This window comes from Pantherophis guttatus, chromosome 4, assembly GCF_059756535.1.
Source record: "Pantherophis guttatus breed Tessera chromosome 4, ASM5975653v1, whole genome shotgun sequence".
Taxonomy (NCBI): Eukaryota; Metazoa; Chordata; class Lepidosauria; order Squamata; family Colubridae; genus Pantherophis; species Pantherophis guttatus.
The window spans coordinates 147,428,917-147,454,748 of NC_142066.1; the positions used below are offsets into that span (position 1 = coordinate 147,428,917).

Genomic DNA, 25,832 nt, shown 5'->3' on the forward strand with positions numbered 1-25,832 from the left:
GAGTTTCTGAAATCTGTAAAAACAGACCTGGTTGTTTGTTTGATTCATGTTAGAAATATTAAAAAGTAATACCAAAACAGTTCATCATAATTAAATTCTCATATACTCTTATTTTGCTATCAGTCCTTAAACCCTGGTTCCAGTGCATTGTTAAAACTTCCAACTCTAATAAGGCAATTGAAATGATGTGTTACAGAAGTGAAGGTTGATCAGAAAAAGAAACTTTTAACAGCAACTTGACCCAAATTAAACTTCACCTTGTCTTTTTTTCTTTGTGGAACTGGAACAGTTCCTTCTCTTTTTATAGCTTAAAGATTCCTTAATAAGCATTATGGCATTTGCATGACAGTGGCATGCAAGCCGCAAATATCTCTGTCATCTGTTATTTTTACTCTGATACTGTTGGCTCTTCTTCATCAAAAGCAGCTATGGTGTTCATCCTAAATTGAGAAGAAGAATTTAAAAAAAAATACAGTGTGAGGCAAAATTTCATGGCAGTCTTGAATGTGTCTGTTATATGTGTGAACTCCTCCAAAGAAAGTACTATAGCAAGAAACATTAGAAGCTGCAAATTAAATGCTAAGAAACTACATGGGGAAAAAAAAGAAAGAGAAGACTTTTTCCAGTCTAGGCAAATAGACATTCAGCATAAAACTACTACTAACCCAAAGCTTTTAGAAGCATAGAGAAAGGGAACTATTTCTAAAAGTACATTGTGCTGCATCTAGTTGTTACAATACTTAAGTAGCCAGCCAAACAGAGGTATGAGCATATCTGATTTATTTTTTTAAATAAACCTAAGGACAAATTTAGAGAATAATACAAGGAGTCTTACAAGGCCGTAATGAAACCTACCTAACCATGGTTGTAATCTGTGACAATCATAAAATAGGTCATTCCTGTGACCAACCCGATTTTACACAGTTTATTTGTGGCCGTTAAACAAATGCTACAGTCATTCAGCAAATCAATTATTCATTAGTGGTGCAATTTTGCCAAAAAAAAAAAGAGGAAGTAAATGCCAGTTTTCAGCAGAATCGGCATAAAATGATTGCAGGATCCTGCAGGTTGCCATAAATGCATCACTGTTGCTGAATGCCCAAAATGCGGTCATGAGACTATAGAGGGAGCTGATCATTGGAAGTGTGAATCTGGGTCATAAATACAGCATGACTTGGTGGCTCAGTGACTAAGACACTGAGCTTGTTGATCAGAAAATTTGGCAGTTTGGCGGTTTGAATCCCTACTATAGGTCTCCTGCGTGAGCAGGGGGTTGGACTACATGACCTCCAAGGTCCCTTCCAACTCTGTTACTGTTACTCCGTACCCCTAGTTGATCTGTCGAAACTTTGGTTGCTAAGTAATTGATTATAGGTCAAGGACTAGCTGTATACAGTATCTTTATTTAAAAATGAGTATCCATAAATTTATGATACTACATTTTTTCCTGCCCATCTGACCTTATTTTTTTTAGAATTGTTTAATTAGAAAAAATGGGGAGCTGGCATACCCCAAGGCAAAAGTGCCAGCCTTTAGTTCATCTTTACAACAACAATGTTCTCAAATAAAGAGCCGGTACAAGGTTTCTTGAGGTAAATACTAGTTAGGCGCTTTATTTGGAAGTGTGGCTTCCTGACAAGAAGACAAGCAGAAATTTTGTTAAAAATGTCTAATCTAAATCTTAAAAATATAGAGAGAATTTCGGTGATTAAACGGACTGAAACAATCTAGAAGTAAATTCATTCTTAGTTAAAAAGCTTAGTTAGTGTTCAACAACTCTTTCAGTTTATCAGACATAAACTTTCTGTCAATTTTTGGTATACTATTTCTTCCACATGATGTATAATATTGAGACATATGTAGAAGTTTTTATAACATTTTTTTCCATTGAAAACAAGATTTACTTGCAGACAAATTTTAAACAGTTATTCCGGAGGACAGAGAATTCCCTTTCCTGTTTTGAATTAGTTAGCATGCTTTGCCTAGCAATTTAATTGAAAGCTGGATTTAACTTTGTTTATTCCATCTCAGAAATTTTGAGACAAAATGAAATTCTAGAATGCCTCTCCCTCTCTGTTTAAGAATTCCTAATTTCTGAAATTAGTTTGGTAGTGCTGTAGTTTTAATTCATTATAGTTTGCCTGCTTTACCCTCCGGACGATGCACTGTTTCTGAAATAAAATTAGAAAATGTTAATTAAAATTATCAGCTAGTTAGACCTACTCCACTTTTTTGTATCCATATTATCAAATCCAATGCAATGGAGCATTATAGGGGAAAAGAAGTTACTGCAAATAGAATCTTAGCCTGTCTGGAAAAAGTCAGTGAAATATTGTAATTAAAAACGGAATAAGAAAAAAAGGGTGTATCAAGTTATTTTATAGTAATTAATGCTCAAGCATTTTTCTCTCGCTTCTGAGAACGTTTGTTTGGTCTGCTGTTGTTGTCCTGTCCTTAATTAACCAATTGGAACTGCTTTGTTGCATGTCATATTAACCCTCCGTATGTTCATTTTCTTCTGGTTTAAAAGCATAATCCTTTAGATTATAATCCAGAAGCCTTGAAGAAGTCTGCTGTTCAGAAAGTCTTAAAGGTAAAAGTGATACAATTTTCCATTTAAAATCACACAATTAAATAAAGACTTTGGGCTGCCAGTTTGGACTAGTGGTGAAGATACAATACAAGTGCCTATGAGTTAGGCATGAGAGCTGTGGTGGGTGACTTTGGGTCAATCACTCACTCTCAGCTCAACTCATCTCACAGTGTTGTTGTTATGGGGGAAATAGGAGGAGGAAAAAGGATTATATATGTTTGTCACCTTGATTTATTTATAAAAATTATAAATTAAAAATTAAAAAAATAGAAAATATCTTCAAATATTTTGAATTCCAGGAGATATAAGCTTAGTGTCACAAAGTTAGATCAGAACACAATAACATTAATTTGCCTGTGAGTAGAAGGCACGTCCCATCAATGATTGCACTACATAAATTATAGAAACAAATAATCTTTGATTTTAATAAGCAATTATTTTTTTAAAGTTGGCATTAGAGAGCCAGCTATATTATTACTATTAAACAAATTATTTAATTCTTCTAAAATAGTACTGAATGTCCAATATATTTTCAAAAGCATGCTTTTATTAAACCTGTTGATGCTTTTTTTTTTTTTTAATCCAGAGAATTTCCAAGTTCCTTGATCCCTTTTTAATACATTTGCTGAACTTGGAATGTAATTGCATATTGGCAATCAAAATCTTCGTAACAAAACTAATATAAGGGCCACTAAGTCATCATGAAATACAAACCCTTTGTAGCCTTATTAATTCCATCTCTTTTGTTTCAGGATCACCACTGTAGACAAGCATGGAATTAATAAGACAAGTTGCCAGTGGAAAACTAAATTTAGTCCTGCTACTAATGTGGAAAGTAGGAGCAGTGCTTTTTTGAAGATGCTGACAGCACAGAATAGCTGGTAGTTTATAAATTGTGCAGATGCACAGCTCAGTATTGCTGGTTAAACTGAAAGGCTAGCTGTAAGCAGATATATAGATACTACGTATCTGTTTCTCCTTACCTGTAGAAAATTTAATTGGTAGCATATATAAAAAAGAAATGTGCCTCCCTGTTTCCTGAGGCAAGATGTAAGACTTGAATCTTACTTCTGTTACTGTTAAAAACAAGTTCTGCTTATATTAAAAGGGTAGTATATTATTTTCTGAGAGACATTTTACCTGTCCCATCAATTTTGCCATTCAGTAGTAAATAAATTGAGTTTTACGTAAGCATTTTGAAAACCAGAAATTGATAAAGTTAAGAAAAACATAAATAAGAAGAAATAAGTATCTGAACAAGTCAACATCCGAACAGGCCAAACATTCAATAAACAATATCAAATAAACTTTATTTTATCAAATAAAGGCATGATTGAGACCCTCTTGCATACATATTCAAAAATATGCAATATAAGAGAGTATGATATTGGTGAAGATCCCTATGGCTCATATTTTGCCCTTGGAGATAATTTTCAGAAATGGAACTAATCTGGGAGAAAATCTAAATGAATTTTCTGTCAATTTAAAAAATTTCACAGCGAGAAATAATTAAAAGCAGATTGCCAGGAAAATTAAACTAAATATGGCTTACCCTTTAAAAACTCAAAACAATATGTGTTGAGATAAGAATACTCATGTCTTTAGTCTGCAGCTTTTGTCTTAACATTGTTTTAACTTCTCTTTTAATCATGTTACTTTTTTGGAGTTCCCGTTTATAAATTAATTAATTATTAATAATTTAATTAATGTATTAACAGCATTGATAGATGCTTCAGATTAACTCCTGTAACTCCTTCTTAACAAAAAGTATTTAACTGAGAAATTGGTAGGGAGCCTATTAACAGACATTCATAATCTGAGTTCTTTAAAATTACTTTTGTAGTTTTAGTAAGAAAACTAGGTAAACTTATAATAGAAGCCATAGCATATCATCTCTTTTGTTACCCTCCAAATGTTTTATGATTCTGACATTCTGCTTAATCATTCCATATATGTAAGATTAGTTTCCTAAGCTTGCATTTTCTCCATATCCCCCTTTTGTTTCCTGACTGCAACATACATTCATTTGTTCTAATGTTGCTTCATTAATTTGGGGGGGGGGAATGAAATGCTTATTTTAAGGATGAAAGGTTGAGCATCTTAAACCAATTCATTCAAAAACACAATACTTGTTAAAGACGTTGGAAACCTCAGTGATTTCTATGTGCAAATCTTTCAAGGTAAGTTATGTGATTCCTATATCTCATATACGTTTGTGACACAGTGTGGATGAAAAGAAGATAAGAGTAATACAATTATTGTTTTCTACATTTTCAGTCAGGGAAGAAAATGAACAGTAATCCAAATCCCCTTGTCTTAATGACAGTTGGACATAAGGCACAAGAAAGCAAGGTAAGAACCACTTTTGTCCTCCTCTGTAAAGCAATACAGTTCACACCATCCTAATTTTTTTTAGGTTTTGTACATACAGGATCGCATCAATCCATGTAACATTTTCTTTCAAAACCAATGGAACCCCTTACTCCCATCCCCAAGCAATTTGCAGGCACTTGGATCTGAATTAGAATTGGGTATCATGGTTTTTCTCAAAGGGACACACTGCTGTGAGCTTCTTTGGATAAGAAGTACTGTACTTGAAAACTTTAACTCATATTTCTGATCTGGATTGGGAGTGTAGGTGAAATAAAAGGTTAAAACTACTCTGTTGCCCATTCCAGAAATCTAATTTAGGGGAAAAAATCCTGATATCTGTAATTTGCATTGAGGGACAAAGCCCATTGTAGAGTCTGAGGTACAGACTCCCAATGCAAACCACTTTGATATTTGTATGTATTTATATGCATGTGTATGTTGAATATCCAGCTCTGTGATTTCCATTGTTGTCCAATTCCCTTAGTATATTACCCAACGACATGCAGTCCCTGGAGCAAAGGGAGAAGAACATCTGTGTATCTGTATAAGTAGGCTTTGTTTTTTGCCATGTGTGTTAATAAAGAATCCTGCCTTTGAATAGATCCGCTATAAGACCAATGAACCCGTTTGGGAAGAGCATTTCACCTTTTTTGTTCATAATCCTCGACGACAAGAGCTAGAAGTTGAGGTAAGTCATTCTAGTTATTTGCTTGATCTGAAGTATCTGTTGAGGGTAGAATGCCAAAACAGCTGCAGCATTGGGAGTATTGCAGCAAAAAATGTTGTACTCTCGACATTTGCAAATGTTTTGCTCAATAGAGAAGGGATCCTAGCTTCGAAATAGTTGTAGTTCTGCCTATGCTGAATCATTTGCTTAACAAAATTGAGGCAGATGATTAGAATTTTTAAAAATTCTTTCAGTAATATATATGTAATATAGTGTAAAACTTACTTTATACTGAATATAGCATAAGTGTCAAATCAAATTTGGCTTTCTCTAGTGCTGGATTTGAGTGTGTAAGTAAGAAAAGTGATAATACACCAAAATTCAGATTATAGGAAACACATACTGGTGTTGTTATTGAATTTTTTTTTAATACTGTATTCTCTTTTTCTTTATTAGAAAAAGCCAACGTGCCTAACACCTTTTTTGCAGCTCATTCTAAGCTGATTAAGTTTATTAATGGGTCAAGAATCAGGTTAATTGAATAAAATTAAGGACTCAATAATTTGTTAACTTTTTTTTAATACAGGTTTTCATTTAAATGTAATAATTCTTTTTTCGTCTATAGGTCAAGGATGAACAACATCAGTGCTCCTTGGGAAATTTTAAGCTTCCTCTTAACCAACTCCTTGCAAGTGAAGATCTAACTATGCATCAGAGATTTCATCTGAACAATTCTGGTCCAAACAGCACTGTATACATGAAAATTGCACTCAGGGTATATTATAACAGTGTCCTAAAATGTATTTAAAAATTAAGCATGTAATAATTGTGGTAATGATAGTGATATGCAAATTATATTTTAAGAAAGAAAGTCCAGGAAAAGGTTTTAAAAGTGTGGTTGCTTGGGAATGAGAAGTTGTAAACTTAATTACTTGATTGACACATTGAAAGTTGAGACCAAAGCAGCAGACTGTGGTGAAAGTGTCAATATGTCCCATAGAGTGACTCTGTATTTCAGTGATGGATCATATTTTGCATGCTAGAGTTCAGTTACCGCCATGCTTCCCTTTTCTTGCCCAAAAGCAAAAGCGATTAAGACTTCTTCCTAAAGCTTTGGACAGCTTTCTCCCATCAAGTTAAGAAGAAATGCCCAGAGCTCTAATTTTAATGTGAAACAATTCCTTCTCTTATATCTGCTTAATCTATAGGAAGATCTGCATTTGGAATGAGTGAAAGCAACTATAATGCTCCTTAGGTCAAGCTTTAAAATGACGAGATTAAGAGATTAAAACAATACACAATGCATCATAATTGGCATATGTTTACAACAGACAATAAATAAGGGTATTTTTTGATAAGATGGAATCAATGGCAACAGCATAGCAATAGCATTTAGGCTTATATACTGCCCCAAAGCATTCTTTGGGTGGCTTACAATGTAAGCATTATTTATATATTGACCCCTATAATCTGGCTCCTCATTTTACTGACCTCGGAAAGGTGGAAGGCTGAGTCAAGTTTGAGTCTTATTAGGATCAAACTCCTGGCTGTGGGTAGAGTTTGCCTGCAATACTACACTTCAATCATTTACCACCAAGGTTCTTTTCATAGATTATAGGGGTGTCAATCTGGCCCATGGGGTGTTAAATCCAGCCCGCGGGGCCGGCCTGGAAATATCAAAAGGACTGGCCCGCAGTGCCTTTGGCGGCTAAAACGAGCTATGTGAGACACTCCCGTGCCTCATTTTCACCGCCCATGGCCTCCTGCAGCACTCTGCCGGCCGAAAATGGCCGTCAGAGTGCTGCTGGAGGCCATGGAGGGTGAAAACGAGGTGCAGGGGGGCCATGCACGGACTCCCTGCGCTCCATTTTGGCCGGCAGGGTGCTGCAGGAGGCATCCATCCCGCTGCTCAGGAGGAGAACTACAATGCTGATCTGGCCCTCGAAGAAATCCAGTTTGACACCCCTGATATATTACATCATATGCACCAGAAAAAGTCAACTTGGTGTCCCCCATACCCTTCTAAAAATACCAGCCATTATACCCAATAATCATGGATTCTAGGGAATTGTATCCAAAATATCTGGAAATGCCAGATTTGTTACACACTATATGTGTACTGTGTGTATATGATAACAAATAACTGTGTGTATATGATAACAAATAATATCATGCTATTCTCATATCTGACATTACGCTCCAAGGAGTATCTTGCAACAAGCAGACTCGGTAAACCTCATTTTAGATACCACAGGACTTCTGCATCTCTTTCTCTCTCACTTGCTCCTTTTGTCTATCTTATCATCAATGTGTGAAATTATGCGTTTTAATAGAATGCCTAGGAAATCTGTACCATGCCAAAACGCTTAATATTTCACACATTTCCTAGGCATTCTATGCAAAGCCAAAAGGCAAACTGGCAAAGTATAAAATACTTCGGCAAAAATGCCATTCTAGCCTTTCTTGTTGGAACAAGTAGGTCAGTGCTTTGTCTTTTTCTCTCTCTTTTTCAATAAGGAAGTTCTGTAGTTTATTTTGCATTTCTTCTTTCATTTTCTTACATGTCTTTTCAGTAAAAAGTATGGGGTAGGTAGCGGTAGGATTAGGAATAGGATTAGCCCTAACCCTTTTCATGACTCTTATTACTATGCTGCATAATGCCTAGGGAAAGTATATAGCAGTGATGGCTAACCTTTTCCGGACCAAGTGCCCAAAGTGTGCACATGCATGCGTGAATGTGCGCCCGAATCCCCAAAACTCAATGCGGACATGGCCCCACGCATGTGCCCCACCCCTGTGTATGCACATGTGTGCCCCCCGCACACCCATACCCCCACGCATGAATGGCAGAGACCCGAAGACCAGCTGGCTGGCAGGAGGCTCATGTGCCCACAGAGAGGGCGCTACATGCCACCTCTGGCACGCGTGCTATAGATTTGTCATCGGGGTTTTAGCATATTAAAATAACAAAGGCATTTCATATTTTGCCTAAAAATGTCACACATTCTACTAGGCATTCTATACAATGTCAATTTTTTACACATTCTTTTCAGGGATTAAATCCTGGGGAGATTGTAAAAGATTCTGAAAAAAGCTTGGTAGCAAAAATCTGAGGCTGGCGGTGCTTAACAAATGGAAGAGGCTGGATTGGTGTGTACTTTTAATTCTCCACAGCCACAAAATGGAAAATTCCACCAAGTGAGAATTTGGTGTAGATGTTCCATTGAAAGCTTTTCTTCGGTAAAACGTAAGAAGAGAATACAGACGATCTTTGACTTAGTATCATAATGGAGCCTGCCCTTTGCAGTCATAACTTGTGAAAGTTTAAAAGCAGGTCATCTTGTGATCATCCAGATTTTATTATCTTTTTTTTTATGGTGAGTGTTAAGCAAACCCATTATTTACTATAGGATGAAAACAAGGGGGAAAAAACACTAGTTTTCAGCAAGAAATATAAATTGTGGTAACAGGACAATTGGATGCTGCAAATGACTATAAATGCAGGGTGATTGCCATAGTGGACACATGATCAGGGGAAGTGGCCATTGGAACTTTGGAATATGGTCATACCTTCTAGGGGTCCGTCATAATTTAAATAGACTCTAAGCGCTGGAAATAAGTTGAGAACTATTTGTACTTCCTATCAATTAAGTTTCATTCAGGTGGACTTTTCTTTTTCCCATCATGGTGGGGATGAATGGCAAACATTCTAGCTATGCAGAACTCGCCGATAAATTACATACTACATGAGATTTTCCAGGCATGTTTCTATATAGAGCCATTGGAGAGAGAGGCTCAAAGACAACACTTCTAGGTCTGCTTTGGTTCTCTTGTAATCTGTTTGTGTACCTCAGCTTTCTCCCCAATGCTGGGTTTTGCAACCTTTGAAACTGTAAGAAAGAATGAATGTGGTCTTCTTGTTTGTTTTTTGTGACTATTAGATCCTTTCTCTTGAAAACCAAGAGAGATCTCCAGATTACCAATATACGGCCAAAGTGAAGAGGCCTTCTGTTTCCAAAGATGGGAGGAAGGGTACTTTCAAGCCTCAGGTCCCCCCTTCTCCAGCAGCTGATGTGAGCAAAGCCACAAGTTCTACAGCTGCAGATGCCAATAAAAGGACTGACGGGATGGAAACAGGCCTCCCCTCCAATCCTAACCCTCAGTGGCCAACAGATCTCAGCAGAAGTTCCTCCAGTCTTCTGACCTCCAATTTGAGCGGTTCTCCCAGCCACCTTTCAGTCAAAGAGCCTACTCCAAGTATAGCTTCAGACATCTCTCTCCCCATCGCCACGCAGGAGCTGAGACAACGTCTGAGGCAACTCGAAAAGTACAGTCCCAAATTCTTTTTTTTTATATTGTATCTATTCTTAATTGGCATTTTTACTTTAAGTTCTCTCCCTAATGATTCTAAGCATAATATCTACATTTTGTTTACAGTATCTGCGCATTGAGTTGACATTTTCGTGAGGTCTCCACCTTGACTCAGATATTCTTTTGCAAGTTTAAAAGGCACCAGTTTCGGCATCCCACAATTTATATATTGCCGATATTCTCTTCCCCCCCCCCCAATTTTCTGCACAATAAGCAGCTCTTGTTTTATATTGTTACTTCTCAAAACCAAATCATATCTTCACAAATCAACAATTACTTAATATTCAGTAATGCTGTATTTTAATTGTGTCTGCTCATAACCAGATTTTTCCCCTGACACTGGAAAATCAGAATGAATTGTAAATTGTATGTACAGAACCTCATTAGGATTGTCTATGTATGCAGGTGGGTGAGAATAGCACTTTAGGATTCTTATTGAAGTATTTATTTCATATTTCTGTCATTGGGATATAATATATATCCACAAAATCACAAAAGGAAGAATTCGTGTTGTGTCATTGTGGAAACTGAACATTGACAGTTTGTATTATCCTGATTTTCGTAGTGGAACAACGTTGGGACAGTCTCCATTGGGCCAGATTCAGTTAACAATTCGTCACAGTTCACAGAGAAACAAACTTATGGTGGTTGTGCACACATGCAGGTGATCGTATTATATATTTCTTGCAATTATCAATTTATCTGGAAGGTACGGTAGCTATGCTGGACAACTGGGAAGGGTCTGCTGTCTTCTCTCCCATCTAGTCAAAAATGCTGAGCTTTATCAGTCTGCTCCCACAGAGAGGGTCTCCTCAGGGTGCCATCGGCCAAATTATGTCGGCTGGGGACACCCAGGGGAAGGGCCTTCTCTGTGGGAGCCCCTGCCTTTTGGAATGAACTGCCCCCAGAAATGCGTAAGATGTCCGACCTCCATGTATTTCGCTGTGCCCTCAAAACCTTGTTGTTCCGCCAGGCCGGGCTATCAATGTAAAGATTTTAATTGGTTTTAAATGTGGGATTTTAAATTTGGGGGTTTTATAATTGAGCCAATTATTTAATAATTTTAATTATTTTTAAATTTTGTTTGTCTTTATGCTTTTAATCAGGCTGTACACCGCCCTGAGTCCTTCGGGAGAAGGACAGTATAGAAATAAAATAATAATAATAATAATAATAATAATAATAATAATAATAATAATAATAATAATAATAATAATATTTATTATTATTATTATTATTATTATTATTATTATTATTATTATTATTATTATTATTATTATTATTATTCCTCCAGTTAAATCTCCCCGTTCAACTGTGACTTTGACTAACCAGGATTCTCTTGGGAATCCAGGCTGAGGGTTTGAATCCAGGCAGATGGAAAAAAGAGATCAGCGAATCCTGGAGAAAGGGTTCCTGACCAAGCATTGTCAAAATTTGCAGATGTGCTGCTTTATTAACTATTTCTGATCTGATATTTTATATTCTTTTATTGTAGAAATCTAATCGCCTTTTCAGAAGAAGGTTCCGACCCTTATGTTCGAATGTATTTATTGCCTGACAAGAGGAGATCAGGAAGAAGAAAAACAAGTGTTTCAAAGAAGAATTTAAATCCAGTGTTTGATCAGGCGTATGTTGCAATCTGGTTCCTGATTTTACAGCATAAAGTTGGGAAATTATTAAAATTTCTTTGTTTGTACTGAAATGTTACTTCTATTGATTTTTAAGAAGGCGTCTAGAAAGGGGTTAATAGTTCACTGTTACTAGAAGTGCAGTGCAGGGAGATAAAAATAAATGCAGATGTATACAATTGGCATCTTCTGGTTTATTTTGTTACCATCTCTATAAATAAGATTATAGAAAAAATGAGTTAGCAGTACGATCACAATATTTTTTTGTAGAAAATAAGTTGTCAAAAAAGCTTAATCAGTTGGGTGTTAATTGATATAAATATTATAATTTAACAAAGTAGAATTTGGAGCTATGCCTTGGGGGTAATATAGGTATTAAAATGAGCATTAAAAAAGTGGAAGGCAAATAATTTTGCAGAGGGAAATGTTCCTTATATAATAGATATGAGTCGAGCAGTAGCAACCTCAAAAAATCTCACTGATTTTCAGGGCCTCTTAGCCAAATATTCTGAAGCCACAGATCTCCTGATTTCAAAGTACTTTGATTATATTCTTGTCTGAAACATTTTTTCCCTTCTCAGTTTTGATTTCAGCGTTTCGTTGGCTGATCTACAGAGAAGAACTTTAGATGTTGCAGTGAAGAACAGTGGAGGATTTTTGTCTAAAGATAAAGGTCTGCTTGGTAAGGTGAGTATCACAGATGTAAAAAAAAAATAGTGCTTGGATAATGTAGCAGAAAAATGTGAATTGAAGTATTGTAGAATATCTGCTAGTTCCTCTTTTTTTGGCAAAGTTTATTTATTTATTTATTTTATTTATATGACATGTGACTATCCAGGTGACTCTGGGCAGCTAACAAGACAGTAAAAGGAAGAGCATACAAACATTAAAAATATTAAATTTAACAGGAATCAGATAAAACTGGGAACCAAGTACAGGTGGGATCTTCTTTCGTAGTCTGTTAGCCATCTCTAGCATAGATAACTGGGACCTTATGCCAATTGGCAGAGCCATGTTCTGAGGCCTTTCCAGAAAGCCAAGAGGGTGGGGATGGATTATGGGCATAATCCCATAAACTTTACATAGATCTGATTCTGAAACAGAATTACTTTTTTTTTTTTTCCTTTATGCATTCTGTAGCAAGATCCCATTGAGCTGATGGATAAAGATTTGAGTTGAAAAAAAAAATCTCAGACGTTACCTTTACCTTGTTTGATGTATTTCTTTTAAGGATTTAAGATCCATGCATGTGCATCCATGTAGAACCAATTGTTGAAGAGGTTAACTTTGTACTGGAATCACGGTTCAGATTTCACGTTTGTGAGCAATGACTTTATGCATACAGGGGGTTAGGAGTCAAAGCCAGAATCTAGGATGGCTTTCCACAGAACCAAAGTATGTAGAATCTTGTGTCATAATATAGTTTTTTGTTCTCACAGGTATTGATACCACTAGCTTCAGAAGAACTTTCCAAAAATTGTACTCAGTGGTAAGTACAGCCATAGGATGCCTTTTCAATTTTACCTCATTGAGAATTTGGATAAGAGTTCATTGTTTCTTTTTTCTTCTGTTTGTTTCGTAGGTATGACTTGACAGAAGATGGGACAAGACCTAATGTTGCACCTTAGGCAGCTTTGGATTCTAAAAGCTCCTGTTAGCATATCTTTGCCAATCTTTATGTATTTTATTAGCATTGTATCAATATTATTTTTTATAACTCTTAGTTACTTGGCCCATCACCCCAACCGTTTTATAATATCTTGAGATTTTGCCGTAGGCTTAAGTCAGCTTACTTATAAACAATTTTTTCCCCATTTGTTACAGCAAATTTAATGTGCAATAGGGTTTATAGAATAAACATTTGTTTCAGTAGGTCCTGTTATGGCATTTCTGTCCTTAAGAAAAGTGGGCTATCTTTCATTTTTTCTACCTTAGTTGTGTTTCATCAAGATATCTGCCATGTAAATAGATACTATTTTTTAAAATGCATTTTCCTCAGAGGTGTGAATGCAGAAAAAAATATCAAAGAAAACTATTTTCTTTGAAAAAAGTATGATATAAAAATCTTAAAACAAATTTGAGAATAGCATAGCTAGTAAAATGGATTTAAACTTACTAATATTATGGATTTAAGAGTTTCTTATTTTTAAAAAAATGAAAACTATTGATGTAATGATGTATGATTAAAGATTTGCAAAAAAAAAAGGGAAATACAAAATATTAACCTTTAATATTTATATTGAAAAATGTATTCTTTTGAGTTTCGTTCAGATAATGCATATAATTCACAAATGCATATATTATATATTTACCCAGGAAGTGAAAATGAAGATTTATGTAGTACAGTACCGTGTTTTTTCCATTCACTGCTTTTTATTAAAGATTTATTTGCCCTATCCATAACGCAGGGAAATGCCTATGCAACAGTATGCTCAAGCTATATAACGAATTACGATTTGGCAGCCACCCTGATACAACATTGTGATGTCACATTGATTGCTACCGATAGAAAACAGTTTATAACTGAGTTTTAAAAGCATGTTTACAATTGTATGTGGAATACCAGCAAATAATGAGCTCAAGCTGTAGACTTCTGAATTTCTGCTTGATTCTTTCACAGTTGTTTCAGTACTATCAGTATTGGTGCCTTGAGCAGGTTTTTTATTTTTATTTTTGGATCAATGCATGTAGTAACCACATAGCATTCATAGCACTGCATTTTTTTTGAAAGTACAAGTTCAAAAGCTGATTCATTCACACATTACCAATAAGGAATATGACAGTGCAGAATGGGAGGACAGAGTGTGCAAAAACAGCATTGAAGCTGATCCACAGTGCTTCTGTATAACAATAATGCAGGAAAAAAGACTTCCAGTGACTCATTTAAAATCAAATATATCTTCTAATCAGTGTAGCTTTTTCCCCATTTGATTTTCGCAGGCCCAGGAAACGCAAGAACAGTTTGCGAAAATGGGCTTAGTTATTTGAGTATGAACATTTTATTCATTGTTGCTTTCAGAATAGAATCAAAGGGGGGGGGGAGGCATTAATTATACTTATTCAAATATTTTTGAAATCTTTCTCAGATGGTTTGAACAATAATGCATTTTTGTATTTTAACCCAAGAAATGACGTAGTTCCATAGAAAGTAGTGACACACCATCTTGAATATATATGCAATGCCTTTCTAAGAATAATACAATAGCATAAAATAATAAAATTTTATCAGAATTTTGAGTCTTAGAAAGTCCTCTGGCCAAATAATTTATATGGGTGAATAAACTTTAGGGATATTAGCTTTATAATTGAACTTAAAAAATCTTAACTCTGTCTTAGATAATTTTGAAGAAATTCTCCAAGAGGAGCGGTCTTCACTGAAGCTTGTAGAGATCTTCCTATTGTGCCCTATAAATAACTAGACTACTAAGGATACCAAAGTGCCTGTAATATATGTAGCAGATTGTCTATATCATGTTTTGAGAATCAGTTGTCTATATTTCAGTGTGATGTACCTGCACACGGGCATGTATGCTTCTCCTATGTTTTATTATGACTGTGCCTCATTAGGTAGACTTTATAATATCATTCAGACATTGGCTTCATATAGAATAGCATGAGTAACTCTTATCACAACGTAGTTTAGGTTAGCAGTCCTCACTTCCTTTTAAATGACAGAAATGCATTTACTGCTTGATAACTTTCAGGGAAATCTAAAAAAGGGAGAATATGCAAGAGGATGATTCAGCCATTAAATATAGTTATGAGGGGAAAAAAGATATAAATAAATAAACCCATAATTTGAAGTTTTACTGAAGAAAACCAAGAGATCTTCTAACCTTTGAATTCTGTTGTGGCTTAAAATGACTTAGAGTACTTTATGGTGGCATTGCTTAAGTGGTAATTTCTAAAGTTATATTTGAATTCTACTAACAAGGGATTGTGGTGAGAAGAGGAGGCTCATAATATCAACAAATGTATGCAGAACGATCTAGCACTTTGGGCTTCTTTTTTGCAGTCAAAAACTAAAATTAGCAAAAAGAATTTAAAAAATTACGAAAGACAAAGGCCCACTAATGTTGAAATAAGCCTTTAGTTTGATGTTAAGATACACAAAGTAATGTTTTCTTCCTTATCATCTGTTCTTTCTAATAAGGTCACATCTCTTGCGTTTTGCATAAAATGCAAAAAAAAAAAAAAAAAAAAATTGAATTGATGCAATGTGAAATATATTGAAAATAGCTCTGCAGTAAAGAGATGGAGAAAATTTGGACCAAAATCTGAATGATGAGTAAAACTTTTTTTTTCTGCCTTTGGGACATAGAAACTGAGTGCATGAATAATATTCCTGTTCACAATTTAATGGTTCACTGAAGTATGATGAGGATTGATGAGATTCCAATTAGCAATTCTATGACTGAGTACCATCAGATTAGATTTCTGTGTTTTCTATTCTGTGCCTTAAAAGAAAGCTTAAATATTTCATGTAATGAAAGCCAAGCTTTGTTCTCTGTATTTACCCATCTTTATGTGCTATTAAAACTGGTGCAGTTTTTTGCTGCATTTTGTATTTAGAGCTGTTGTAATCTAACCACCAATGAAGCTGTTATTTGACTTAGGGATTTAACATTCTTTCCTGTTTCAAACTCTCTATCATGATGCAGCAACTGGGGAAAAGAAAAGAAGAAAGAGTAGTTGTTTGACTACAGACTGCATTTTTTCGCTGATCTAATTTTGCTATTGCATGTATTTATTCAGTAAATGATTCATACGGAACTCACTGCCTCTTTTTATTCATTCAAAGACTATCTGCTGGGTTTACTTAACATAATTAGCAACTTTTAGTGCCCTCAGTTCACTTCCCAAAGCATTGTATTACATACAGATACACTGAAGTAAGGAAGAACAGATATAAATGATTGCATTTTCTTAAGAATCACAGCTTTTTTTGTTGCAATCCATCCTGTGGAATGATGGAAATTACCCAACATTTGAGTGGGTTCTTAAGACTTCGATGAAAGTGTTCAAAAAGAAGAAAAATTACTTGACACGTGTTGCTATGCATACGAATTAAATCTTGGCTTCTTCTCCGTAGTTGATGCTACCTTTCCTTTCTTCCAACATTAATTTTAGAATGGATGGCCTATTTTAAAAATGTTTGCAACATTATATAGCCTTAATACCTGTAGATTCGTACTTGAAAAAAAACTGTCCATTGTGCAAATTGTGACATTTTACTGAATGTGAACGTTGTTTACTTATAGCCAATCAGAATCTCAATAATTCTTTCATCACCTTGACAATTAGTAATATAGACCACACTTCTGAAAACTTAAGGGGACAAGAGGGATATATAAATAAATAAATGTACTGCTTTATAAATCCTTAGTAAGACCAGACTTGGAATACCTCATCCAGTTTTGGTCACCACATTACAAATAAGATGTTAGACTTTGGGGGGGAAAGGTGCAGAGAAGAGCAACTATGATGATTAAAGGCCTGGCAATTAAAATATATGAAGAACGGTTACAGGAATTGGGTTTGGCTAGTCTAGAGAAAAGAAGGGCTAGGGATGACATGATTGTAGTATTCCAATATTTGAGGGACTGTCACCAAGAATAAAGGGTCAACTTATTTTCCAAAGCACCAGAAGGCAAGACAAAAAAACTATGGAAACTAATTAACAACAAGCAACCTGTAATTAAGGAGAAACTTCCTAACAACAATTAACTAGTGGAACAGCTTGCCTTCAGAAGTTGTGGGTGCTTCATCACTGAAGGGTTTTTTTTTTTTTTAAAAAAGATAGCCATTCGTTTGAAATGGTATAGGAGTTGAACAAGGGGTTGGACCAGAAGACCACTAAGGTCCCTTCCAGCTCTATTCTGATTAATTTAAATATAATGATACAGTTCTGTGCAAACATACAAAGGATCACACTTTTAATTAAAAACTATTCACTACAGCATGAAATACTTAAGAGGATTCATTGCCATTTAAAATCTGGATCATTTCGCAGTCTACAATGAATGAATAAATTGAACCTAGGAAATTTCGATTCTGTCTAGAATGGGGCTGCAGTTGAATATTTCAATGAAAAATCAAAAGTTAAAGGATGCAGAAACTATTTGAACTCTCAAATCATTTTTGGAAATCAAGCCATTTTTCAGAATAATGTGCTGAAAAGTAACAACTGCTAGAAAGTTTAAAATATAGACGATCGGAGGGAGCTGAATATTTAACTATGTTAATAATCCACCACATCCGTATACAGAAACAACATCAGTCATTCAAAACATAACATTGAGCTTGCTGCAGCATTTTGATCACTTAACAGGTTCTTAGTCATCTCCAAGGGAGTCCTATATAGAATGCATCACAGTAGTCTAATCTAGCAGTCATCAAATGGTTTATTTTATTTTATTTGTTTTCAACTGCAAGGCATCTTGGGCACTGGCACATGATCCAAAAATGCCTCCTGCTCACAGTTTCTACCTGCTGTTTCATCAGGAATGGAAACTTCAAGAGGACCTTCCAAGTCATGAAACGACTTTTTGAGAGGAACATGTCAAGAAGCGTGTGTGTGTGTGTGTGTGTGTGTGTGATATTATTGACCAATATTTACTGATTTACATTAATTTCATCCTGGATTTTGTCCAATCCAGACCTTTACAGACTCACATCCAGGGCATCTTCATCTCAGCCTGAGGTGGCAGTCCATTGTTATCTGCTTCTGGATAACTCCTCATCTCAAGCCAATGGATTAGATAACATGGGGGAGAGAACCAAGGACCACATCTTTGCATCCCCATGACCATCATGTGGAGTCCCTCACTCAGAAAGTAGAAGCCTCTCACTCAGACAGTGTCTTGAAGCCCTACTGACTGCAAACAGCCTGGAAGGATAACATGACTGATGGTATTGAGGGCTACCAAACATACAAGACATGCATTCTGTCTACTGAAATCCAGACATGACTCATCTACCAGAGTGATCAGTGTATTTTCTTTCCTATGAACAGGCCTGAATCCTGGCAGAAAAGATTTTAGATCATCATCTTCCTTCTGCATCTTCTATAGCTAATTTACCAACTCCATCTCAACAACCTTTTATAACAAGGGAATGTTAGAGATTAGATGCATAGAATCAAACACAAATTCTTCAGGGAAAGGTATACCCTTCCTTCTTTAAATCAGGTAAAACCACACACTCCCATTGAAGTGATGGTAGTCCTTGAGGACATTTTCAACTTTGTACTGCAAGTCTTTGGTCAACAGCCCTTTTTGGTCTACAAATACGGAAATGTATTAAGAGTGGGAAACTGCCATGCACTCTCAAATGGTGAAATGGTTTCTTGGCTGTGGATGTGCATATTTTATAAAACTCAAATATAATTCAGAAAGTGTCATCACTGTAACTAGGTCAGTGGTCATCTCAGTAGGCCTACTCCTAAGCAGAGTGAATAACCAGCTTCCACCTTTATGTGTTTGTTTGAAATACTGTAGTGTGGTGGCTCAACCTGTGGTCCATGGACCACTGGGTGGGGGGGGGGCACAATGTCACAGGAAGGCTTGGAGAAATCTTATAATTTAAATCTTGAGTTAAGTTTTGGGGATCCGTGGCCATGCTCCATGGCTACAAAATAAAAGGTTGAGAACCCAAACCCTATCTACATCTTGGAAGACCATAAAAGGGAGATATATCCTGATGCTTTCTTAGGAAACCTGTCTAAACAAGGCAAAATGAATTTAGCAGCAGCTTTGTGAGAAGGAAAAGTAACACAAGATAATGGTTCTTTCGTTAGCCTATGAGTAGCCATTTTGTGGATGGATAAAGCCCAGGAATGTCCACCAAAGCTATAAATTCTGTTCATTAACCCCAAAGTTTATATAAATACGATAGACACTGGATGAGCAGAATTATTTTTACAGGTTGGTTTGAGGATCTTTGATATGAAATTTATACAAAAGAGTGGATCACAGCCATTATAATAAGAGAGATCTTAAGCAGATCAGATCCTTACTTAAACATCATTGTTTCTTAATGTCAAGTTGAAAGCCTCTGACCAGCATTTATCTTGTCCAAATAATACATCTATAGCATTAATTAAAGTGTGTTCACATTTAATATGCCACTAAGGCCTTTATCTCAATGAATCTATATTGAATGGCAGCTTTAAGCCTGACAGATGGGGTCAACCTATTCTTCAAAGCACCTGAAGGCAAGTCAAGAAGTAATGGATGGAAATTAATCAAGCAGAGAACCAACCTACAACAAAGGAGAAATTTCCTGTCAGTTAGAACAATTAATCAGTGGAACAATTTGCCTCCAGAAATTGTAGGTGCTCTAACCCTGGAGGTTTTTAAGAAGAGATTGGACAACCATTTGTCTGAGATGGTATAGGGCTGTGATGGCGAACCTATGGCACACGTGCCACAGGTGGCATGCGTAGCCATATCAATGGGCACATGAGGTCAGCTCCGGAGGGCGCCAGCTGATTTTCAGGTCTTCTGGGCCCACCAGAAGTAGGGAAACAGGCTGTTTCCTGCCTCCGGAGGGTCTGGGGACATGGGGAAGGCCTGTTTTTCTTTCTCACCTGGCTCCAGGGCCTCTCTAGGAGTCTGGGGAGGATGAAAACGGCCTTCCTCATCCCCCCAGAGGTCCTCCAGAGGCCGAAAATGGCTTGTTTGACAACTTCTGGTGGGACCAGAAGGCCCGTTTTTTGCTGTTTTTCTGCAGCCTCAGGGCCTCACTGGAAGTTGTTAAATGGGCCTCTGTGGGGGGAAGGCTGTTTTCACCCTCCCCAGACTCCTAGAGAGGCCCTGGAGCCAGGTGAGAAAGAAAAACAAGCCTACTGGACCATCGCATGCCAGGAGCGGGAGGAGTGGGGGGGGGGTTGCGCGTGCATACGCGGGGGCGGGCACTTAGTATTATGGTTGTGGACACGCATGCTACCCCCCACCTCCCTGCCTGAGCAGGGACTAGAAAACCTCCATGGTCCCTTCCAACTCTGTTATTCTGTAGATCTATCATTCATATATTATCATCATCACATCCTGTGCTAAGCATATTGGGCTACAAATGTACTCCACAATTTTCAGTCCGCATCTACAGTCTCTGCATTCTTCCATTTAAGGTTGATGTTTTTCAGATCTTCCTCAAATGTGTGACGTCAGGTTTTCTTTGGCCTTCTTCTTTTTCTCAGACTATCTAGTGCAGGGGTGCCAAACTCGCGTTGTCATGACAGTGTCACGTGACATATCATGATTCCCCCCCCTTCGTTAAACTGGTCATGGGCATGGCCAGCGCATGATGCATCTGGCCCATGCATCTGGTTTGACACCCTTGATCTATTGGTGTCCTATTGATTGTGGTTTTATTGGGCATTGCTCACTTATGCGGAACAAAGCGCATTCTTCGTTCTGTCAGTATCTCAGAGAGTGTTTGGGAATTACTTCTTTGTAGAATTTCATTGTTTGTTGCCATAGTCCTGATATGAGATACGAAGAATCCTTCTGAAACAACGTTGTTGGAAGATGTTGATCTTATGAATAATTCTTGTTGTAGATTTCCAGGTTTCATTGGTATAGATGGCAGTCGGTATGACAATGGCATTAAATAATCTGATCTTGGTTGTTGTGCTTATAGCGGATATGGTCCATATTGAGCATATTTGTTGGAAGACAGCAGTTGCTCTTTAGCTATTCAGCATTTCACATCTGCTTCTGTTCTCCTATCTGTATCCATAATGCAGTCAAATTGTTTTACAAATTTTAAGGCCTGTCTTACTAATGTTATTGGAATGCTCTCTTGAACATTGCCAGCTTGCATTAGATGGTCTTGTCTTCACTAATTTTTTAAGCCCACTTTACTTGCCTCTGCTTCAATTGCCAGTTCTTATCTTTCAGCTGTGTCTTAGTGTTTGCAAGTAAAGCAATGTCATCAGCAAAATCTAGGTCATTTGTCTTGTTTATTCCACGGAATGCCAAAATCCAACTTATTCATTGCCTTTTTCATGGTATAGTCCATGATAATCAGAAATAAAAATGGAGATAGGATACAACCCTCTCTTTCACCGATATTAATTGCAAAGAAGTCAGTATTGCCATTTTCAGTTTTTACCTAGCATCTAGTGCTGTTGTAAAGATTTTTTTTAAAGATGTTAACATATCTCTTAGGGATACTATGTTTGTAAGTGTGTTCCATAATCATTCTCTATTGACGGAGTCAAATGCTTTTTTAAAATCAATAAAGTTAATTATCACTTGCTTCTGTTGCTGTTCACTGCATGAGTGACTGTCTGAATCTGGCTTGTTCTTCATGCATATATTGTTCAAATTTGTTTGGGAGTCATTTGAGTAGGATAGTACATAGTACTTTTCCAGAGAAGTACTAAGAGAAGTACTTCCAGACTAAGAGAAGTGTGTTGTTACAGTCCAATTGTTACAGTCACTTAGGTTGTCCTTTTTGGGTATCTTGATAATGATAACTCCCCCCCCCCAATCATCTGGGACATGTTTATTTTGCCAGCAATCACTTAATGGTTTAGTAATCTTACAAATGGCCATCTTGCCATCAAGTTTCAGGACTTCAGCTGATATTTCATCTAGTTCAGGTGTTTTATTGTTCTTCCATGCTCATATTGTTTTCTCCAGTTCTATTTTGATCCCATATCTACAGATCAATGGGTAGTGGGTTGCTAAAATTATACATTACAATCAGATGTGGCTGATTCAATGTCTCTTTGAAATATCTCTATCCCCATGCATAGGAAGCTGATTCCGCATCTCTGTAAAACATATATCTTAATCCATGGAAATATTTTTAATACAAAAGAAAAAAATTATTCCTAATGGATGGACAATATATGGTTTAAGTGTTAGATTTTGCTTCATATTTGATTGCACCACGCATAATGCCTGACACTGCATTTGGAAACGGAGAATTTCTTCTGTCACTTAAGTAATTCAAATATAGCACTAGATGGCGCTGCAGGGTATAGTTGAATAACAATTTTCCCCATAAACTTGGAGAAGGAGAAAAGTTTTAACTGATGATGATTTTCTGATGTCTCTAATTTGGACTATGGATGTGATATCTATTGTCAACACTGAATCTGCAAAAATAGGGTTTTGCCTTCAAAAGACAGCACAAATGTAAACCAGCCATACTTTCCATCTTAAATTAATAAACAAATAAATAAAAAAGGGAGCGGGGAATCTTGACAATTTTTTTCATAAATTAGATGCTATTTTTAGCTATGCATCAGCCAATTTTAGATCAACAGCCCTGACATATAATCCTGCAAGGCTGTCCATCCACTATTCAAAGCTGATGAATCATGTTTTGAACTAACTTTATTGCAATTTAAAAAAAAAGAAAATACAGATGAATCATGCAATGTTCCCAGAAGGGAAAATTATACTTTTCAAAAGCTATGTGGCGCACAATAACATTGGGTAAGTTTAATTACTCTGACACTTAAAAAAAAAAGAAATTTAAAATAGAAATAGAGAAAAAGAATCAGCACAGTACATGCTGAAAAGAAAACAAATGTAGTACCAAAATAAGAACATTTCCACAATGGAAATAAAAACTTAGCAATGATGTAAACAAACCTATTTCCCCAACCAGACTTCTTGTTTACAGGTAGTACTTGACTTAAAACCATAGTTGGAACTAAACTTTCCGTTAATATGCAAAGCAGTTAAGTGTGTTGTGTCCAATTTTACGACTTTTTTGCCTCAGTTAAGCAAATCATTGCAGTTAAATGAATTATGTGGTCATTAAGAGAATCCAGCTTTTCCCATTAACTTTGCTTTTTGGAAGCCAGCTGGGAAGAATGCAAATGGTAGATCACATGACCTGGGACACTACAACTGTCATAAATACATCCTGGTTGCTAAGTGCCTGAATTTTGACCATGGAACTATGGGAATGCTGTGACAGTCATAAGTGTGAGGACTTTTTACAGTGTCATTGTAACTTTGAAGGGTTGCTAAATGAATGTTAAGTTGTGGACTATCTGTGGATGGTATAATCCAGGGCTGTCAAACTCACGGCCCATGGGCCGGATGCATCACATGCTGGCCACGCCCATGCCCGGTTTAGCAAGGGGGGAAAGTCCCGATACATCACGTGACACTGCCGTGATGACATGAGTTTGACACAGGGGTGAAATGTAAAATTTGTTACTACTGGTTCTGTGGTTGTGGCTTGGTGGTGGTGGGTAATGTGACTGGGTGGGCGTGGCCAACTTTTTTTTTTTTTTAACTTTTCAAAGCATTTTTTCTAATGCTTTGAAAAGCCTCTGCCGATCAGGCAACTCAGCTGCGATCATCAGAGACTTTTCAAAGCATTTTTTTACCACCTCTTCGGCCAAGAGGTTGCAGAAAAAAATGCTTTGAAAAGCCTCTGACAATCCCCGCTAAGCCGCGCGATCATCAGAGGCTTTTTTTTTTTTACTTTTAAAAGCATTTTTTCGTCGGAAGAGGTTGTAGAAAAAATGTTTTTAAAAGTAAAAAAGAAAAAAGGTCTCTGATGATTGTGGGGTTCAGCTGGGGATGGGGGGGGGCGCAGGGATTTTTGCTACCGGTTCTCCAAACACCTGCCATCGCTACCGGATCAGGCAATCTGGTCCGAACCGGGAGCATTTCACCCCTGGTTTGACACCCCTGGTATAATCAAATGACTTCAGCTGTTATCTATTGTTACAATGGCAATATTTTACTAGCATTCCTGTTGCTAGAAGTAGTGAATAATATACAAAATCATAAAGTTTCCCCTCCATGCTTGTCCTGAGGTGTTTTAACTTCATTGTGAACTAGGAAGAGGACTCCGTTAAGAAAACGAAAAAGAGGGATTGATGAAAGAAGGGCCTGCAAGCAAAAATGCATCTGTGGTTTTTCGGCAACCTTTGTGAGAATGGAACTCACAAGACTACTTTCACCAGATTTGACAGGAACCGGATAGGAAGGGCGAGATTCATCTAAAAGCCACCCATAATTCCAACCAAAATGCAAAATGGAAGCCTGCAAAATTGTTGATGTGCAGGGACACATTATAAAAACTGATGCTTGGATAGTAAGTTCATGAAGCATTGTCTCATGCTGTTTCTGCAAACACCATTCAGAGAAATCATTCTGGCCATTCTCTCTTCAGATCTGATTTTTATGTTAAGATTCCAATGGGAAGGTTTATGTGAAGAACATGGTAGTAACTGTCAGATAATCATCTAAAACAGTGCCACTGAACCACACTGTCTATACTGGAAGGATGGTTTTGTGTTTATACTTTCCCTCCATTTTGTCTAAGAGATTGAAGGGGGAGTGGTTAACCACTCTATAAATATGACCCCCTTTACCCACAAACACTTGGGGAGACACATGGGAGACAGAAAGAGAGAAGAAGGGATTATGCTCTAGGCACATTTACCTCAGAAATAAATAAAGACCAAGATACAATGTTCTGTGATTTAAAATGTAAATAGTTTATTGATTTTAAATAAACAAAGTTTTTCTTGATAAAAGAAATCTGGCTTAATTGTAGGTGCTGGGACATTCCAAGATCTTATTGACCTCTACAACCTAAACTAAAAACTTTTCTAACAGTAACATCCAACAGTCACACAGCTGATAGCTGCTTCCCAGGCAAAATACGCATTCTCGGGTCTCAGGAGAGATGTCCTGGTGGGATAGCTTTAATGAGTGCACACACGCGTATGCGTACTTTAATGCAAAAAGAAAATCAGTTTTGCAGCTCCTTAAATATTATACCTTTTTGGACATTATATTTTGTTGTCTTTGTGCTTGGGCATTTTGCAGTGGTTTGCCTGAATGGATAGGATTAGGGCTCACACATCCCGCTAAGCCAAAAATTTATAACACTGCAGTTTAATTTATGTCATCATCAATTTGTTACTTGTTTTGCTAGACTAATATTTTTCCAATCCAACAGAAATTGACTCTTTTCTGCAAGAGTATCTGTGAAGTGTCAAAAAAAATAAAATAAAAATCAAGATGGTGCTTTGCTCCACGCAGATGTCCCTGCTATCTGTCAATCGGGTTTTTAAATTTTGTGTATTTATGTATTTTATTGTTGGCTGTTCACCGCCCTGAGTCCTTCGGGAGTAGGGCGGTATACAAATCAAATAAATAAAATCTGTTTGATAGAAAAAACAGAAGAGGACAGATGTGTTCCACCCAGG

At 36.7% G+C, this 25,832-nt stretch overlaps 1 protein-coding gene across 4 annotated transcripts in view; it reads left to right on the top strand.

Moving 5' to 3' along the window:
* ESYT2 (extended synaptotagmin 2) overlaps positions 1 to 16,405 on the top strand; it is a 64,122-nt gene extending 47,717 nt beyond the window's left edge. For 2 of the 4 annotated variants that reach the window (XM_060683607.2, XM_060683606.2), the window contains 10 exons: positions 2,531 to 2,593; positions 4,871 to 4,945; positions 5,568 to 5,654; positions 6,259 to 6,408; positions 9,575 to 9,960; positions 10,570 to 10,668; positions 11,500 to 11,631; positions 12,214 to 12,319; positions 13,072 to 13,121; positions 13,215 to 16,405. In XM_060683607.2, coding sequence (XP_060539590.1) covers positions 2,531 to 2,593; positions 4,871 to 4,945; positions 5,568 to 5,654; positions 6,259 to 6,408; positions 9,575 to 9,960; positions 10,570 to 10,668; positions 11,500 to 11,631; positions 12,214 to 12,319; positions 13,072 to 13,121; positions 13,215 to 13,260 — 1,194 coding nt within the window. In that variant the 3' untranslated portion in view covers positions 13,261 to 16,405. The remainder of the gene's footprint in view (positions 1 to 2,530; positions 2,594 to 4,870; positions 4,946 to 5,567; positions 5,655 to 6,258; positions 6,409 to 9,574; positions 9,961 to 10,569; positions 10,669 to 11,499; positions 11,632 to 12,213; positions 12,320 to 13,071; positions 13,122 to 13,214) is intronic. The other 2 variants (XM_060683609.2, XM_087893058.1) reach the window with 1 other exon arrangement.
* Positions 16,406 to 25,832: the final 9,427 nt, after the last annotated feature.